Consider the following 21106-nt stretch of genomic DNA (forward strand, 5'->3'; position numbering starts at 1 on the left):
ATATTGACTAAGAGTACTTCATATTACACTCAGGTTATAACACACCTATATAAGTATACTAATCTACCTGGACGTCTACACCTATACCTTATTCTTTGATCAAGTAAAAGGGGAGATATATCTACTCTCAGTATCGCTGACTTAGTCCATGTAGGGTTAATATTGACTAGAGTACTCAACAATAAGTGTTTAACACACCTTTACCTGTTTACCTGGCTGTCTTCACCTTTACCTGTATATACATATACATGTAGGTACATGTACATGTAATTAATCTACCTGTCGACACCTTCAGTTATTATTTGATCAAGTGAAAGAGGAGATATATCTACTGCTCAGTATTGCCGACTTCAACCATTGGATTTTGTGTTTTAAGTACTAGATGCTTGACTTTAAGTGAACTTAATTTACTATTAATCAGAACGAATGTCTTTCTAATTGAGGAAATGTGTCTACTGCTCGGGATTGCTGAATTCATTGATTGGATTCTTATGTATTAAGGTGCCAGGTGCTTGACTTTTATGTGAAGTAAATTTACCATTAATACAAATATACATGTAAATATGCCATCATCTTTCATATTGAGGAGAGACATTACTACTTAGTAATGTTACATTCTTTACATGTAGGTGCTTGACTTTTATGTGAAGTAAATTTACTCAGTACAAAGAGGATCATCTTTATTGAACTAAATGTTCTATTTTGGATTTATTATCATCTTGTGGTGGATAAAAAGGTCATTAAGAATAGATATACGGTATTAATAACGTTTTATGGTTTTCAAGAGATGTGAAGCGTTAATTAGTTCCCTAGTTTATTTTATCAATGAGGAAACATTGCTTGATATTCACTACTGAAATGCTCTTCAATATGATCAATTCAAGTATCGGATCGTCATCTGAGTTAAAATAATCAATCTCTTTCAAACCATAATATTGTGAAAGCAATAGCAATATCATTCTAAACATGGTGCTGGGGTGCACAGCTGTCTAGTCATTCGGATGGGACGAAAAACGAGGTCCCATGAATACATTGGCGTGTATGTGAAAGATGCCTTGGCAATTGGAATTCAATACAAGAGTAGGCCATAGTGCCTCTGCCCGGGCAAAATTTCTCTCATAGCACACTGTATGGCTTATGCGCGTCTTCATTCAACATTTCAGTGCCGCTCGGCTGCCTGGGCAAAATTTCCCTCCAAGCACACTGTATGACGTATTCCCGTCTTCGTTAGCCCAGTTGGAGCAGAACAGTAGGACGTTAAACCCCATTTCGGCAAATCAATATATCGGCAAACCAGCAATCCAACTTCATTAGCCCAGTTGGTGTACAATAGTTGAATGTCATCAACCAGCAATAAGCCATATCTATATATATATTTGTGACTGTCGTCAGTCTGTCCGTCTGTCTGTTCTGGGTTGGCGGCTACACTAGGTATGCCCCGAGTCTGAAATTTAGGGTATAGAGGTAGTTCGGACTGGGGAGTAACATAGGCCAGGTGGCGTTAGTCTACCACTTCCGGTTTCATAGTTATGACCCCCCAGCGAAGCCGGTCTGTTCGGGGTTGGCAGCTACACTAGGTCTGCCTCGAGTCTGAAATTTGGGGTATAGGAGTAGCTCGGACCGGGGAGTAACATAGGCAAGGTGGCGTTAGTCTACCACTTCCGGTTTCGGAGTTATGACCCCCGAGCGAAGTCTGTCTGTTCGGGGTTGGCGGCTACATCTGCCCCGAGTCTGAAATTTGGGGTATAGGGGTAGCTCGGACCGGTAGCTCGGACCGGGGAGTAACATAGGCCAGGTGGCGTTAGTCTACCACTTCCGGTTTCGGAGTTATGACCCCCGAGCGAAGCCGAGTATCCTGCTAGTATATAATAAATGCTTTTAATTGAGTGTCATATATTTAATGTGCACTAAAACATCAGGTTAATTATCATCCTTTGACTCGAGTAACGACATATTGATTAAGAAAATACGGTTATATTAATACTGTTATATTCCTGTTAGTCTCATAAATGGGATAATTACATATTGATTGGGAATTATTTCTATTCCAGACTTAGTTTACATGAATTAGTTATAATATTTATGTTATAACTGGATAAAGTCTAACCTGATGATTAAACTAATCAAGTATGTTTAAAGGCTCAATACCACTCTTGTTGTAACTGAATAATATGTCCCAATCTTCTTTCTGGTCAACAAATTGTACTATTTTACAATATTCCAATTAATTGATGATACAAATTTCATCTTATCACACCTAATTTAAAAAATTGGAAAAATTCAATTAAATGATTTGAAAAGCCTAACGTAAACCTTTTCACATGTGACTTGGATTTAAAAATATTTTGGAACCCTCTGGACAAGTAAAATAGGATGTAATGGATAATTTACACAACAGTAGGACACTTAAACATCTAATACTTAGAATAAGGCTATTATTTATTTTCTGGAGCTGTCAAGCCAGCGAGAGTGTTATTGTCCCTTTAATGTATAATCATTTGTAAAAGACTTTTGCACTGATTAAAGTATCAGAAAGTCAAGATTTTTACAGCGGATTGAGTCGTGATAAATATATCTCAAGTCTATTCGCAAATCAGATTTTTGATGTGAATTAAGTCAAACTTGAGTCCGGGTTCCCACCTCTGTTCAATTCTAAATTGGGGGGTTGGATGGCTGAATGGTTAGCGTGCGCGCGCTGTTTCATAAAGTCTGTCATTGAGTCGACTGTCGTGGTTTCGAATCCCCGGTTGTACGTGGCAAGGAGTAGGGTCGCCTGTCCAACCTCGTGGGTTTTCTCCGGGTCCTCCGGTTTCCTCCCACTGCTAAAGACCCCTACGCGCAAGCATATTGTGTAAATAAAATTAAAAACCATAGGTTAGTCCCGAAATGACCTAGTTTGTGTCGAGTGGACATTAAACCCCATTTCTCTCTCTCTCTCTCTCTCAATTCTAAATTAGGACGTGACAAGGAGTAGGGTCGCCTGTCCAACCTCGTGGGTTTTCTCTGGTTCCTTAATTTAAAAAAATATCAGATCACTCTCCTTAATTTCTAAATCACTCTTATTATCGAAACTGGGAGAACTTTTTTAGTGGAGCAATTTTTTCAATTTGTTGATTAAGGGGAGCTTAGTGAGTATTACTTATATTGATATTAAAAATTTGATTAGGAGAAATCTTTGAAACAAAGATGGTGAGAACAATGATACTCAAGTCTTTTCGCTCTGCTAAGTTTGATTAAAATTTTAAAATAAATGTTCAAATGATTTTCTTAAAGGCGATTGGAACAAGTAATGAACAAGTCCTACAATATCTGTAGATCTCGATATTGAACAGTAGTGATTTATGAACAGACTGGATGTTAATTATTAATCATCTTCGTTGTTGTTAGTGCTGCGGATTAAATAAATCATGATAATCTACTTAACTGGACACACAAACGAACCGGGCACGGACAATTCTTCCGTTGTAACAGTGGACATTCAACCATCAGATTTGGGGGATTTACAAACAGTTTGTGACCCTGTGACCGGTAGGTCATTACCGAATTCAGAATATTCAAACAGGATTAATAGTCTAGGCGCTAATGAAGATGTCTGTACAGGTTATCAGGAATCTACAAGGTAGCGTATATGATTTATATGCTATTTTTATTTCTATTATTTTATATTTTCACAAACTACATGTATTTACTAGATGGTGGTTTGTTTACGAAAGAAATAGAAAAGTCTTGTCCAACATTTTAGACCATTTCAAGGGCCAAGTCCTCGATAGTTAGTATACCCCCAAGACTCCAATCTAGGGCCTAGTACCCAGATATGTGAGAAACGAAGACATTTTGAATATAAAAAACGATGAAATTAACTTTTTATTCAAATTCAGTTAACCACAGTAATTTAAAAAAAAAATAATAATTTTGATATCACTCTGATTGTCTGCCTCCCTGAAATGGATGCTAAGTGCCACAACTCCCTCTGCTGCGCTATCTGCACACCTGTCTATTTCTCTCTACCTTGTGCTTTAACGTCTGCTTGCACAGAAGTGATATCGCTAGCTTCGGAAGAGGGAATCCTAGAGCGTGAGTCCGCCACGTGGTATATCTGCACACCTCTGTTGATTGTTGCTTTATATTGGGGGTACATGTACATGTAGTATGGCCGAGATCGGGTGGTTTCACATTGTTGTCTAATCTGCGCACTTGAAGATCATGATCAGTAAATCTGTGACAAGAGGAAGACTGTAAATTTCCTTAAAAGGTTAAGAATTAAATCGACTGTCACAAAAACAAATATTTTTTATAAAGTGAATTTTATTGACATTTAAAAGAGAAACTTATTATATGTATAAGCTTTAATTTATTTTATTTTGCTGTTCAATTCGTTTCTTTTCTATTTGCTTATACATGTACATGTATAAAGATTATTGACTGGGGTTAGGGAAGAAGATCAATGTCTGACGTTGGTAGACGTTTTAAAACTTGCCTAGTCCTACATGTACGTCAGACTTCCATTTCATTTCATTTGAATGACATGGAGATAAAAGCTGATTATATATTATAAAAGTCGTGGGTGGGGATCAATATGTAATATAATTGTTATAATTAAGTCTCGTCGGCTGGAAGCGTGAAATAGACAGGAATTGGGTTTATGTCTTCAATAACTATTCAGCCACATTATGTAGGACATTTTGAGAATAACAAGGGGGGGTTTTCGTATTAATTGATAGCTCATTTTGAGAACAACAAGGTTGTTTTCGTTTATTACTGATATCACATTTTGAGAATCCTCAGTTGTACGTGACAAGGAGTAGGGTCACCTGTTCAATCTTGTGGGTTTTCTCCGGGTCCTCTGGTTTCCTCGCACTGAAATGAAATTGAACCATATACATGTATTAGTCCCAAAATGACCTAGTTTGTGTCAAATGGCTGTTAAACCCCATTTCTCTCTCTCACTATAATCGGTTCAGAAAAGTAGGACGTTAAACCAGGTTTCATTTTGGTAAGACCTATAGAACTGTGCACAGTCTCTATTGATCTCACCTGTCTACAGCACCTGATGATTACCTGTTATAATAATCAATAATTACTCAGTTCATCCATAAACTGGTATTTCCCAACTCTTACTCATAATATACACCACAGTATTCGATCCAAATACATGACTAATCTTTATTGTGTATCGATAGACATATCTAATCTATTCAAATTCCATTCGTGATCAGTCAAGAGAGGAGGGGAGAAACATAACAATGTTGTTTCAATTCAGTTCCTCGAGGATGGGAGGATATTAGTGATGTTATTTCAATTCATTTGTGTCATCAGTTAACTCCCTTGCAAATCGGATAAAAAGTTAGCTATATGAAATGATGTTGTACATGCTGTTGGAAACATGGATGAATTACTTTGATTGTTTTGATTGACGCATGATAAGTGATATCTAGCTTCCAGAATTTATTTATTAATCGTGGAAACATCTACAGTATTTAATTCAGATTAAAGGCCTCTTATTTCTATTTTCTGTGGTATTCCGTTTCGGATTAAAGGCCTCCCATGTGTTATATATAAATACAACAGTGAATATTAATGGAATATGATTTATAATATTTACATGTAAGCAAGATTCAGCAAGTCTAGAAAATTATGAGTAATCCTATCAATAAGGATAAATTATTCTATTATAGTGAATAACTAGGGAAATTTTATATCTTGAATATATTTCTTCGTTTTTCTATGGAATTAATGTATTTCAAACAAGGAAGTGTGGTAATGAATAGGATATAATATTTCAATGACAGGTTATTTGAGAAAACATCCCCGTTTGTTGAGACATATTAAGTATTAAGATATATGTGTTGAGACACATTAAGTAGTAGCCAAGGTATATGTGAATATAAGGGGGATTTATAATGTTTGTGACGATTGTTTGGTGTGTCATTGTCTGGTCAACTAAAACCTTTCTAAAGAAAACATCTACATTTGTGGAGGAGTATTGAGTTGTAGCCAAAATATCTGACGACATATATCTGGGATTTATAATGTTTCTGGTTTGGTCAAAACCTTTCTAAAAAAAAATATATCTGGCGACATATATCTGGGATTTATAATGTTTCATTAACTGTTCAACGAAAATCTTTATGAATAAAGAAGTCTTGTTTTAAGCGTTTAACCAAGTCAGTTTATTAATAGAATATAATATTTCAGGCTACTTGAAAAAAAACTCCACATTTCTTGAGGAATATCATTTAAAACCTCTATTAATTGTTGATCAGATACCTGTGTTTAAGTAATGACAATATAGCCAATCTAGCTGTCATTGTATCACACAATTTATTGTTTAAATGGTTAGCAGTGTGTCATTGTGTACTAGGAATTTATCATTGAAAATGTTTTAAATGTGGGATCAGTGACTAATCGTGTCATTTATTATCTAAATGATGAAAGAATTGTACATGTAGACAATATTGCGCTGTGTTCCGAGAATTTATTAGAATTTGTTGAAGAAATTTTTTTTAATGCCACTTCACTGACTGAAGAGAACATTAATTATTTAATCGGATGATTGAAAAAAGGATAATTGACATTTTGATGCATTAGATATTTTTTTTGTGTCCTTTGTAGGACAACATTGTTAGCACTGAATAATTCATTCATGTTCAAATATAGATTGATAGAAATGTCTGTGATCAGAATTCTGTGGTTTGAATTTGAAACGCATTTACATCCATAACGATGAAAATGTTTGTAAGAAATAATTTATGTGGTGTGGTGAAGACAATTCGAATTCCGTGCTGGAACAACAAATTTGTATTGGATTAAATTTTCTAGTCTGAAATTCAATATAAGAAATCAAAATGAGTAAAAATTGTAAGAATATGCTAATAATGAAGTGTAAATTAGCAGCTGATAATTCTAACAGGATTATTATCGCTAAAAATCTCGATACTAAAAGGTAAGGTATCCATTAACTCTCTCATTAACTCTCTCATTGATCAGTTTTTGTTTTATAATGTTTTAAGAGGAGGGGATGGGGTCGAATGGTTAGGTATTTGTACAAGCATTTGATCATAAGGTCTGTCATTGAGTCAAAGTCGCATGGTTTTGATTTCCTGCTTGTACTAAACAAGGAGAAGGATTGCCTTTCCAAATTTGCGGGTTTCTCCAGGTTTTCCGGTTTCCTCCAACTTCTAAAGACCCTTATGCACAAGTGAATATTTGAAATAAAACTTTAAATATATGTTAGCCACAAAATGACCTAGTTTGTGTTGAGTGAGTGTTAAACTCTCTCTCTCTCTCTCTCTCTCAATGTATTTCTCGTTGAGAGCTGGTGTGGCTCAGTGAATAATGTGCTTGCTCACTAAACAATCTGTGTTGATCGAGAAAGTCACTCACCTCAGGATTTTCAGGCATGCAGTTTGTGCAGGCTGAAATAATTTATGTTAAAAACAAACATATTATGAATCACTGTTGATGTTTAAAACAAACAAAATTATAGATTATACAGGTATATGTCATGAATCTCTGTTGTGATCGATCTCCTGGAGGTCGGGTATTTGATCCCTGCATTGGTCAAGAAAGTTCATCCAGATTTTCCGGCGTGGTTTCCCCTTGTCAGTGATGCAGGATAGAGGACCTGACAAGGACAGCTGTCTAGTGGTTTGGATGGGGCGAAAAACCGAGGTCCCATGTACACATTGGCGTGCACATAAAAGATCCCTTGGCATTAGGAATTTGATATAAGAGTAGGCGTTAGTGCCGCTGTCTGGGCAAAATTTCCCTCATAGCACACTGTATGGTGTATGCCCGTCTTCATTAGCCCAGTAGGACGTTAAACCCCATTTCATTTCTTTTCTGTTGTGATCTACACCACACAATATAACATTTATTATAAAACCGTTTTCCTCCCATCTAATAATCTGTTTACATTCAGATGAGAAAAGAAGTAAATAAGTTTATGGTTCTGTGGATACACAGAATGATAATTAAGAGAGGGATGTCAACATATTCATTGTATTACATCCAATCTATTCAATCCCCTCCCACACCTTTATAATATACCTGATAAGTTACCTGTACAGGTATATGTGATTATCTCGTTAAGCTGTTCATTCACCTATTACATTATACACATGCGTCAGTAGGTACATTACATACATTACCACCAAACTTTCATTCACTAACAAATCTTTTCTCACAGATTTCTGATTTGTCATAATGGGCTCTGGATAGTTTTTTTATACAATATTATTTAACGTACTGCTACAACGGTAGTCACAATAACACATATAACAAATCTTTTCTCACAGAGATATAAAGTTAAACATTTGACATAAAGGACTCTAGAATAGTTTTTTATACGCCCACATTGAAATGTGGTCGTATATTGTCGTCGCCCCCGTCCGTCCGTCCGGCGTCCACAATATATCCGATTGACTTTAAATTTATGTGTGTTTAAGGCCATGAAACGAAGAAGCCTATTGATTTTCAGCGATTCCCGATAATTACTGCCAGAGTTATGGCCCTTGATCACTTCAAAAAATCTTGTGGACGCTCTAGAGGCTAAAGTTAATATCCGATTGACTTTAAATTTATACACAGTGTTTAAGGTCATGAGACGAAGACGCCTATTGATTTTCAGCGATTTCCGATAATTACTGCCAGAGTTATGGCCCTTGATCACTTCAAAAAATCTTGTGGACGCTCTAAAGGCCAAAGTTAATATCCGATTGACTTTGAATTTATACACACTGTTTAAGGTCATAAGACGAAGAAGCCTATTGATTTTCAGTGATTTCCGATAATTATTGCCAGAGTTATGGCCCTTGATCACTTCAAAAAATCTTGTGGACGCTCTAGAGGCTAAAGTTAATATCTGATTGACTTTAAATTTATGCACAGTGTTAAAGGTCATGAGAGAAAGAAGCCTATTGATTTTCAGCGATTTCCGATAATTACTGCCAGAGTTATGGCCCTTGATCACTTCAAAAAATCTTGTGGACGCTCTAAAGGCCAAAGTTAATATCCGATTGACTTTAAATTTATACACAGTGTTTAAAGTCATGAGACAATGAAGCCTATTGATTTTCAGTGATTTCAGATAATTACTGCCAGAGTTATGGCCCTTGATCACTTTGAAAAATCTTGTGGACGCTCTAGAGGCTCAAGTTAATATCCGATTGACTTTGAATTTATACACAGTGTTTAAGGTCATGAGACAAAGACAACTATTCAATTTCAGCGATTTTCGATAATTACTGCCAGAGTTATGGCCCTTGATCACTTCAAAAAATCTTGTGGACGCTCTAAAGGCCAAAGTTAATATCCGATTGACTTTAAATTTATACACAGTGTTTAAGGTCATGAGACGAAGAAGCCTATTGGTTTTCAGCGATTTCCGATAATTACTGCCAGAGTTGACTTCATATTGATACACAGAGTTTAAGAGCTTGAGACGAACAAGAATATTGATTTTCAATGAATTTTTATGACTTGAACAGCTAAATCCAAGATATTAAAAGTTTTGTATACTAAACGTTAGCATGGGGCAAAACTTTATAAAAACCAAACAAATTCTAATGATTTTCTGATAATTACTTCATGAGTTGTTAGTCTTAATCAGATTTTAGTGTATTATAAATGTTTCATTACTGAAAGAAGTAAAAATATGCGACAACACTTGTTGACTGCCCGGACGATTTAGCTGCTGTGGGCGTATGTTTCGTTGCAATTTCATATTTTTAAGTTATATTTTTAAAAATTTATTAAAATAAAGCCTTAAAATAGATGGTATCCTACCTTGTTAAAGAAATTGGCAAAAATATCATTTTCATCTTCAAATTCAAACGTTTGAAGATAACTACTCCATGGTGGAGAATAGAAAACAAGGGAGGTAATTGTGTTATTGTTTCCGGTGTAAGTGAGTTTTAAGTGTGAGAAGAACACCTATGATCATATAATAGTGAGTTGACAACCTAATGAGCAAAAGACAGAAATAATTATGTTTTGACTTTCTTAGAAAATATGTTTTGACTTTCTTAGAAAATATGAAATTGTAACTTTAAATGTACTGCTACAACAGTAGTTCCAATAACACATATAACATAAAATTATTGAACTTTAAAAAGGGCACATAGTGTCATAGTATACATAAAATTTATCTTATTTTAAAAATATGAGAATTTAAGCACTGACTTTATACAATGTATAGAATAGTATTACTTTATACAACAAGTAATAAATGTAGACATATCATATTAGACATATAAAAATATTAACATCACACAATATTTAACATCCTATATTTCTGTGTTATATTATATATCTTCTATCATTCATATGGTACTGAGGCCATGTTCTTATATCATGTGGAACTGAGACTATATTCATATATCATGTTATACTGAGACTATGTTCTTATGTCATGTGGTACTGAGACTATGTTCATATATCATGTTATACTGAGACTATGTTCTTATGTCATGTGGTACTGAGACTATGTTCATATATCATTTGGTACTGAGACTATGTTCTTATGTCATGTGATACTGAGTTTATTTTCATATATCATGTGGTACTGAGACTATGTTCTTGTATCATGTGGTACTGAGACTATTTTCATATAGCATATGGCACTGAGACTATGTTCTTGTATCATGTGGTACCAAGACTATTTTCATATAGCTTGTTGTACTGAGACTATGTTCTTGTATCATGTGGTACTGAGACTATTTTCATATAGCATATGGTACTGAGACTATGTTATTGTATTGTGTGGTACCAAGACTATTTTCATATAGCATGTACTGAGACTATGTTCTTATATCATATGGTACTGATAATATTTCCATATAGCATGTTGTACTGAGACTATGTTCTTATGTCATGTGGTACTGAGACTATTTTCATATAGTATATGGTACTGAGACTATGTTCATATATCATATGGTACTGAGACTATTTTCATATAGCATATGGTACTGACACTATGTTTTTATATCATATGGTACTGAGACCATTTTCATATAGCATATGGTACTGAGACTATTTTCATATAGCATATGGTACTGAGACTATTTTCATATAACATATGGTACGGAAACTACATTTATATAGCATATGGTACTGAGACTATGTTCTTATATCATATGGTACTGAGAATATTTTCATATAACATATTGTACTGAGACTACATTTATATATCATGAGGTACTGAGACTATGTTCTTATATCATATGGTACTGAGAATATTTTCATATAACATATTGTACTGAGACTACATTTATATATCATGGGGTACTGAGACTATGTTCTTATATCATATGGTAATGAGACTACATGTGTATGTTTATGTATCTCATGGAATTTTAATTTGTTAATAAAGCCAATGATCATGACAGGTGCCTTATTTCCAGGCTTTGATCTTTAAGCAACTACATGTATTTATTTCTAACATTAATGTTTTGATCATTTGTATATTTTGTAGTTTTGGTAAAAGAAGTCAAGGATGTGTACGAAGAACTAGTGAGTGTCTTACACTCGAACATTCCGAGATGATAGTCGTAAGTATTTTAAATATATTTCATATTTTATTCGAGAGACACAGTGTCTCACAAAACAGGAGGTTTGGCACTACAACTCAGCTTTTTTCAGCATGGTTCCTGTTGTGGTGCAGGACAGAGGGAATGGCAAGAAACATATTTTATTGGGATACACGCTGGCACTGACTGACCAACCAGGACAGGAGGTCCTGGGGTATGAAACAGACTTTGGCTGAAAAAGATCGCTCAACATATTCAAGCCACCTATTGCCAGTTCTGCTTGATGGAGGGCCTGTTAGAAGGAATGAAAAACTGAGCTCCTGTATGCATTTTAGCGTGCGCATGAATTTGACAAGGGGAAACCACAACCACAAATAATTTCTTAAGAGTTTTATACCATGGTTTAATCAAGAATACTTTTATCTGGTTATCTTGGACTAGGAAACATGTACACAGTACACATGGTATTGTTGCAGATGATGAAAGTCACACACGTTCGACCAAAAATGTAATGATTACATTCCATTACCATACCTATTAGTATTACCATTACCCCAGCTCTGCCAGCCACCCAACCTCCCCTGTTGAATAAAATAGAATAGAACACCCAGACTCCCCTGTTGAAGAAGTATCGTACAACACCCAATCTCCCCTGTTGAATAAGTTAATTATCATAGAACACCCAGCCTCCCCAGTTGAATAAAGTAGAATAGAACTAGGAAGCAGTTAGATACAAAAATTCATCTAACATGATAGTATTACTCACTTTATATCCCATTGTACTTCCTGAAACTTGCCCATTACTGGTTATATTAATACTAAACTTAAGGCATTAAATGTGAATTAATTGTTTAACATCATCGTCATGGTTATTGATAGCCGATTGCTCATTACATGAATTACTCATAAATTTCTTGCATTGCTTCCCGTTATAAAAAATCTATAATTATTTGTCTATTCATTATTTAATCGTCCATTTTGTTGAAATGACCGAAGAAGAATATATTCAACGGCAATTCCTGTGTACTTCTATCTAGATTTAAAAATGGCCTCTGAATTTGACTTAACTAACCCAAAGAGGTTTAGCTCTTTTAATTACTTTTTTGCTACGAAAAAGAAAAAAATAAACCAACTGAATTCTATATGTTCATCTGAAACTACAAAATCATTAATATAAATGGGATTAGAAAAAACACAGCAGTCCACTGGTATACAATTTATCGTGTACATGTACGTGCATGTAAAGAAGTCCTAGGCAGTTGTGATTTAGGGGGAAATATATTCCTGGCAAGACTCTCTCTCTCTCCACATAGCAAACATGTTAGTCTCAAATCCATAGAACTGTGGTGTTGAACAGGCGTTAAAATCTACTCCTGTCCAACGTGATTGTTAAAAACAAATAAATGAAATGTAATGTTACATGTATATTACTAAGACATAGAATTGTGTCAAGTGTAGTGGTTTTGATTCCCCTTTTGTACGTGACAAGCAGTAGGGTTGCCTGTCCAACCTCGTGGGTTTTCTCTGCGTTCTCCGGTTTTAGACCCCAATGCGCAAGCGAGTTATTTTAATAAAATTGAACCGTGTGTTTTTGTCCCGAAATAAATCTAGTTTGTGTCAAGTGGACATTAAACTCCATTTCTTTCTTTCTCTCTCACGACATAAAAAAAAAAACAAATTAAAATTAAGCATTTAACATAAAATTGAACAAAATAACATATTTACGTCAGAAAAACAATTTTAAAATCAAACATTAGGTATTACCATATAAATGACAAACATTAACAATGTCATAAACACAATAACTATTGTAACGCATATCCTGATAATAAACATAGTTTAGAAAATAGTTTAATTAGATTAACGTTGCTACATGGTGAGTTGGAGCGAGTGGCAAATAGCATTGCAGTTAGAGAATGGTTTAAAATGTATTAATTAAACATACATTATGCAAGAGCTAAATCTGCCTATTGCAGGTCTTTATTTAGACCTGAAATGTTATCTAAATTATTAATTAGACATTAATTAACTTATCCAGACCATAATCAACTCTTGATGGCATTTGATTTCTCCGATATTAAATAGATTAGAACGGTTAAGCCATATTTTTATTTAATTTAAAAATGGAGGAGCGAGACTTAGCTTCGAACAACCAGTATGGTGGTTGAAATTATTGCACACGTCTTGTAAAACCTTCAAAAGCTAATATTTTTGTTCGCAATAGAGTAATTTGAATGAACTTTTCAAATTATTCATTTTACATTATCTATTTTCGAACTATTATAGCAAGAATGGCTAGCTCTTTATCTAAATCTTACATAATGTATCTTTGAATTAACGTTGCTACATGGTGAGTTGGAGCTGGTGGCAAATAACATTGCAATTAAAGAATATTTTAAAATGTTTTAATTAAATTAGCGTTGCTATATGGTTAGTTTGTGTTGAGGATGAATAACACTAGAATTAAAGTATTTACTACGCTTGACCTTATATAGCGAGGGCTTGGTTACTTCCCTTCCTATTTAATAAGTGCCTACTTGTTATCGCGTTCCTGATTTGTGAACAGACTTTGTACAATGTGTGGGGAATGACTGTTAATAGCAAAAGGATTATTTCTCTGGAAATGTTTTGAAACGTGAACAGTTTGTTGTGTATTGGATATATTTGGATCTTGTTTTTTTTTAATATCGTGGATTGATTTTCTGGAATGTCTTGTATGGTAATTGTTCTTTTTGATATTAATTCCTTGTAATCTAGAACAAAGTATTTTAAATTGTTCTTGTTCTTTGAATGATAGTTTCTTGTAGTCTAGTTCTATTACAGAGAATAATAAAAAGTTCTTGTAATCTAACTATAGTGAGGGGGTTGGATGGCCAGATGGTTAGCACGTGCGCACTGTATCATAAGGTCTGTAACTCGGTCAAACAATAAATTAATTTGAACTGTCTTTTTAACTTTTGAAATTTTTCTGTCAAAATTGTCATTTGTGTGTGGTAGAATTTTAAATTTGAATATAATATTAACTTTGTGAGAAAAAAAGCTACATAATATAGTTTGATACCAATATAACAAATTGTTTTTTTGACTTGACAGACCTCAGAGAGAGCACTGTCTTATATAATTACATTATATACTGTATGCATGTTATTATAAACTGCAAGTTCTTGAATATGTGTGCTACTTATTTTTGAAAATTGTTTTTTGACTTGTTTGACGGACCTCAGAGAGAGCACTGCCTTATGATATATATTCATGTTATTATAAACTGCATGTTGTTGAATATGTGTGCTACTTATTACACTATAATGGAATACTGGATTATATTGTCACTTGAGCAAACTACTTTATGTCCCACACTCTGTTTCTATAATAATAGAAAGTGAGAAATATATATTATTTTTTATGCCTTTTGATCAGACTGTGTATGATTATGTATATTTATCTCATGAGATGATGTGTACCAGTAGCTTCAATTTCTAAAATCCAAATCCAAACTATTGTATTAAATATATGTTGCAGTGTTAGGTGTCATGCCCAGCCACTCTTTCAGCAACACCAGTAAAGTTGAAAAATAAAATGGGAATTTGAAATATATGATTTTGAAAGAAAGTTATTGTGATTTTTGAGAGAAAAAAAAAATTGATTTTGAAAAAAAAAATTGATTTTGAACAAAAAATGATTTTGAACAAAAAATGATTTTGAACAGAAATTTGATTTTGAACAAAAAATTGTTATTTTGAAAAAAAAAATGTTTTGAAAAATTGAAATATAAGATATGATTTTGAAAGAAAACAAAATTGTGATTTTTTGGGGATATTTTTTTTTAAATGTAATGTTTAAATTATTTGTTTCAGATTGATTACCCTGATATACAGCAGATTAAACCGAGTCACCGCCCTTTATGTACAACCGCTAATATAGATCGTTTACTAGCTGTTGAACCTCATGATGATATACGTATGAGAAGGATGAACTCTGATAACGTTATAGAACAGGTACCGTAAATATATAATAATAATAATAATATAATAATATCATTTATAAAGCCTTTTAATACCGAAGAACAGTTTCTTTGGTTGTTGGTTGTTATATTCACTGATTATGTAAAGATCAGGGTTTTGAAACAAGAATGTTTTGAGTTGAGATTTAAAATGGCCCACAGATATCTCCCTTTAAATAATTCAATAGGTCATTTGTGGTTCCAAGATGGTGTCTCAAAGTTACGTTTCTTCAGAAATTTCACGTATTTAGCCGAATAACTCACATTGTGCGCTAAAAATAGTTCCCGGTAAATCATCAAATCGGCTGTTTTCGAATGAACTATTAATGTCAAGATGTGGAAAATGTTTCAAGGATCATTAATATATAACTCATGCAACGAATCAAAGCCTAATTGTTGAGAAATCGGCAGCATGTCATTGTAACAAATCTTGCCAATCAGTAGCCACTGGGGGCAGAGCTTAGGAACTGGTTTCACGCTGATTAATGGCCGGCGAGTTTTACCAGAGATAAACGAAGGATAAAGTTGTCTCTAGGATCGAGATTGTATTAAGAGTACAGGGCTAGCTTGTTTTATTTTATTAGCACACAAATGTTACCTGTATAGTGAGGCGAAAACCTATAAACTTGTGTATGGACAACCATGTTATTAGGCATAGGTTTACAAGTCCCTATACAATTAGGCCTATGGGACCCTACATACATGTACATAGATGTATATGATTAGGGGAATGGCCCATAACCCTACATATTTGTATGATTAGGGGGTTGACTCTTGACCTGGGAACGTACGTGTACATTATTAGAAAGAAAGCTTTTCAAATTTGTTCCCAACTATCATATATGTCAATGAAAATTGCCCTAAAGTAGTAATTTAACCCCCAAAAACTCATTACAGCATAAAAATATATTATTGATGCCTACATGTAAGAACACACACCTTTTATGTCACCAAAATTCCTGTAAGCTTGCTAATGAGAATATACCAGGCATTCTGCACGCAGAGATCCATCTACATGTACTTCATTCCTTGAGAATAGATTTCTGCCCTAAATGACTGCCATATCCAAAAATTAGTATACTGTTTATGTAATGCGTTTCTACTCCGTTTCACATCTGTCATACATACACACAAAGACTAAATAAACTTCTTTCAATTTTATTAAATAGGAGCAAAATAAATACTCAACAAAATTCTCGAAATATACTTAGTGTTTTCGACTAAAATCGTCGATTTAGGACTTAAAATGTCGGTCAACTAGCTTAGTGTCTGTTCTCAGGCGGGGCTAACTGTAGACAGACAGCCTAAGTTTAGTATGTATACCAGGATGAATCCTGGTGTTGGTTGAATAAGTTCATCAGGGTTATCCAGTCCCAGTTTTATCTTGTCCCTAATGCGGAAAGGAGGGCCTGATAATAAGGACTATCAATGCCTTGAGTACACATCAACGTGCACATATAAATTTGACTACATGTATGTATGAATCAGGGCTTCCACTATCGGTCATTTTTAGTAATGCACGAAAACTTTGCAACATATTTCATATTTTTTTTATTCATGGTAGGGTATCGTGAATTCATGTGTCTAAACCGCTTTATCAGCATCGTGTACACAAAAAATTAAATATTGGATTAAAAAATGAAATATTAGTAGGGCTGATAATAATTATGTGTAATAATTAATCATAGGCCAGATAGGTTATATATTAATAATTTATACTCCACAACCCATTGACCTCTGACCTCTGGTCTATAAATAGTCTACAACACGGATGAGGACAGTAGGGTTTGCCTCTGTATTTCCTATCAATTATAATTGATCTATTGTTATCTGTGAAAACTAGAACAATTATTTATTCTATGTTTTAAAATAGGGAATAAATTCAGAAAATTATAGAATGGATGTTATTAGGGTACATTTAGAAATAGAACATTTATCACACAAAAAATTAACATCCACTTTGCAGAGCTATTATTTTATGAATAATTTATTTATGTCATCTCCAAACTGTGAAGGGTGTTCATGGTTCTATATTCCTGTCTTTCGAATCACGTTAATGATCTCACAGAACTTTTATACGCCCACATTGAAATGTGGTCTTATATTCGTGAGGATGCTCCAGAGCAGTCATTCTAAACCCTTTTTTGCCAACGGCACACCTTGGAACACATGAAAAAATACTGCACACCTGGTTAAATATATATATATATGAAAAAAAATATTTGAATTTTGCAAAATAAGAACATGGTAAGTCAGACAGTATACAACCGTAGACGGAGATTAGTCATAGACACATAGAATGACCAAAACCAAATGAAGAACACAGCTATGAACGTATCAGTAGACACCAGTGAATACTCAATTTGGATCACATGGTTTTTTTGCATTTTCTTAGTTTGCTGTGGTTGAGAATCACTGCTCTAGAGGCTAAAGTTAATATTTGGTTGCCAATCCATAGTTATGGCCCTTGATCACTTTGAAAAATCTGCTGAACACTCTAGCCACTACATGTAAGTTATGATCTGTTTTATTTTGTATTTAATATTTTTGGTTGTATTTTTCAGTTACCTCCTGATTCTGGTGGAATATCGCAATTAGTTTTACGAAATGATCAGCCGTTTCAACGCGGCGGTGACCAGTATTTTAAACGTAGTTCTCGTGCCAGTGATACCTCAAGTGCTTATTCTGGATCCGACATGATGCAGTCTTCTATCGATGATCCAGAGAATGCGGATATTGATTTATCCGGGTTAATGGAGAGTATGGTCGACTCTGACGAAGAAGACGGCAATGAATCAGTTGATGTAAGTTTTACATAATTTTTCAGCATCCATGTTCGTCTTCGCAGGGGGATGGGGGGATGGTGGTAGGTGGATGACTGAATGGTTAGCATATGCGCGTTGTATCATCAGGCCTGTCATTGAGTCAACCGGCTGGTTTCGAATCCCCTGTTGTACGTGACAAGGATTAGGGTCGTGGATTTTCTCCGGGCCTTCCTGTTTACTACCACTGCTTAAGACCCCTACGCGCAAGCGAATTATTGAAATAAAATTAAACCATATGTTAGTCCCGAAATGACCTAGTTTGTGTCAATTGGACCTTAAACCCCATCTCTCTCTCTCTCTCTCTCTCTCTCTCTCTCTCTCTCTCTCTTCTTCGCAGGCATCTGTCTCAATTTTATTTCAGTAACAAAACATCGTTTTTGTTTGAAGTTAAAGGTTTTTACGTTATTGAATGCGGAACTATTATTCCATATGCAATTACAGATTCTTAAACACTTTCTGACCCACTATATCACGGTCGGTAAGATGCTGGCTCGCTAGCCAGGATGTCGCATGTTCGATCCCTGCATTGGCCGAGAAAGTTTATTGGGATTTTCCGATGTGGTTTCCTCTTGTCAGTGGTGCAGGATGGAGGGCCTTACAAGGCCTGCTGTCTAGTCGTTCGAATGGGAGGAAAAACCAAGGTCCCGTGTATACATTGGCGTGCACATAAAAGATCCCTTGGCTGTAGGCCATAGTGCCGCTGCCCGAGCAAAATTTCCCTTATAACACACTGCATGGCATACATGTATGCCTGTCTTCATTAGCCCAGTGGGAGCAGAACAGTAAGAAGCTAAACTCCATTTCATTAAATTTCAACCGTTTTGACACCCATTATTATATATTTGTTTTGTTCTGATATTTATGTTTTAAACTTACAGAACGGCCAACAAAATGGCCGTATAGCTTTGTCTGTTTAGTAATTACTGTCTTATTACAAATAAATATTTTATTTTTTAGTCGTTACCGATCCGAGATGCTGTCCGAGATTGTTTAGAAAAAGATGCTGTACACAGAACGGAAGATGATATTGAAACTTTACTTGAATTTATGCAACATTTTCGGGTAAGTGATAGTTTGTTTATAGCATACTAAAACAAGGTTGTTTCTCAGTTCTCGTTGAAGTCTAATGCCAAGCACCGTCAGTGAATAAAATCTGTTCTTGATTGATTAGGGGGTGGGGTGGATGGCCAAAGAGTTAGCATGAGCGTGTTGTATCAAAGTCTTATCATGGAGTCAACTGGCGTGAATTTCGATTCTCCGCTTGTACGTGTCAGGGAGTAGCATCGTCTGTAAAACCTGATGGGTTTTCTCCGGGTCCTCTGGTTTCCTCCCACTGCAAAATACCCCTACGCTCAATCGAATTATGGAAATAAAATTGAATCATAGTTTGTGTCAAATGGACCTTAAACTCTTAAAGATGTTTTACTGTACTGTAGTATAAACATCAAGAAAAAATAAAAAGAAGCAATCCTTAATCAATACTAGACTTGCGATGCAGCTTTGATGGTTTCACTGTTGTCTGGAAATATCATTTAGAATATACACCTTTCATATGCATATAATTAATTTGATCTTCAGGCATTTTCCAACATGACGTTGGCAACACGTAGATCTTTATGTGCTGTAATGGTTTTTGCGGTGGTTGAGAAGGCGAATACGATCGTTATGAAAGATGGAGAAGAATTAGATTCGTGGTCTGTTATATTAAACGGCGAAGTAGAAATAAATTATGTTGATGCTCCACCTCAACGGCTGCATATGGGAGACAGGTTTGTTATTATATTTTTATCATGTGATTAGAGGAGCTGCAGTGGCTCGATGTGTAAGGGGGTGGCTCAGTATCCTGGGTTTGATACCAGTGATGGTCAAGAAAGTTTTTTCTGGATTTTCCAGTGTCATTTTCCTGTTGTCAGTCAAGCAGGACAGACGCACGACAAATACAGGGCAAAGTTGTTCGGATGGACGGAAAAAGCGTTGTCCCATGTATGTAGTTAATGATGTGCGCGTAAAAGTTTTACTATTACGAATAGAGGGGGGAACGCAACTCTCCCTTAAAAGAATAATAAATAGAGACTGGACCGGCCGATAGTTCTGTGTTTTAGTATTAATTCCTTGATGTTTCCAGATTATTAAAACCAGCCTAATTTGAGAAATCTATAATCTACATAATGTTATCCTTGTATCATTTATTTTATACTTTTTATATTTTCTAGCTTTGGCATTTCTCCGACAATGGCTAAATTATATCACCATGGTGTCATGCAGACATTAGTTGACGATTGTCAGTTTGTCTGTATAGCTCAAACAGATTACTATAGAATATTACATCAGGTAGGTTGTTGAAATTTACTTGATTTGGATTAACGTTCACTTCCACCCAATCTGATTAAAACACAGATCCTATTTCGTTTCGTTTTTTTATAGTACAAAATTTCATTTTACTTGTCTTTACTACACTAGGATCTGGAAGAGTTGTTTTTTACCCACATTCTGATTGATGTGATTGATCATCCAATAAAACAATCTTTTGCAGCGATGCACAGAACTGTAGGTATCCTACTAGAAACATCAACACTGATTGGTTAATCAAATGTCTCATGTCATAAGGTCAAAAGCCACTCGTATGACCCCTCCCATGACCTCCCACTACTACTGGTCAGATCTTAATGTAGTAGCAGCCATCGAAAGTTTAAAAAAACGAAACGAAATATAGATCTGTATTTTAAGCAGATCACCTAGGGTGATATCGGGTG

General features: G+C 34.9%; 1 protein-coding gene across 1 annotated transcript in view; it reads left to right on the forward strand.

The window, feature by feature from the left end:
* The window catches only part of LOC130010813 (rap guanine nucleotide exchange factor 6-like), an 81138-nt gene extending 60442 nt beyond the window's left edge, over positions 1 to 20696 (forward strand). The window contains exons 5-10 of the mRNA XM_056098896.1: positions 11474 to 11549; positions 15383 to 15523; positions 18093 to 18332; positions 19311 to 19415; positions 19932 to 20122; positions 20567 to 20696. Of these exons, the coding sequence (XP_055954871.1) occupies positions 11474 to 11549; positions 15383 to 15523; positions 18093 to 18332; positions 19311 to 19415; positions 19932 to 20122; positions 20567 to 20696 (883 nt within the window). The remainder of the gene's footprint in view (positions 1 to 11473; positions 11550 to 15382; positions 15524 to 18092; positions 18333 to 19310; positions 19416 to 19931; positions 20123 to 20566) is intronic.
* Positions 20697 to 21106: the final 410 nt, after the last annotated feature.

This window comes from Patella vulgata, chromosome 2 (assembly GCF_932274485.2).
Source record: "Patella vulgata chromosome 2, xgPatVulg1.2, whole genome shotgun sequence".
Taxonomy (NCBI): Eukaryota; Metazoa; Mollusca; class Gastropoda; family Patellidae; genus Patella; species Patella vulgata.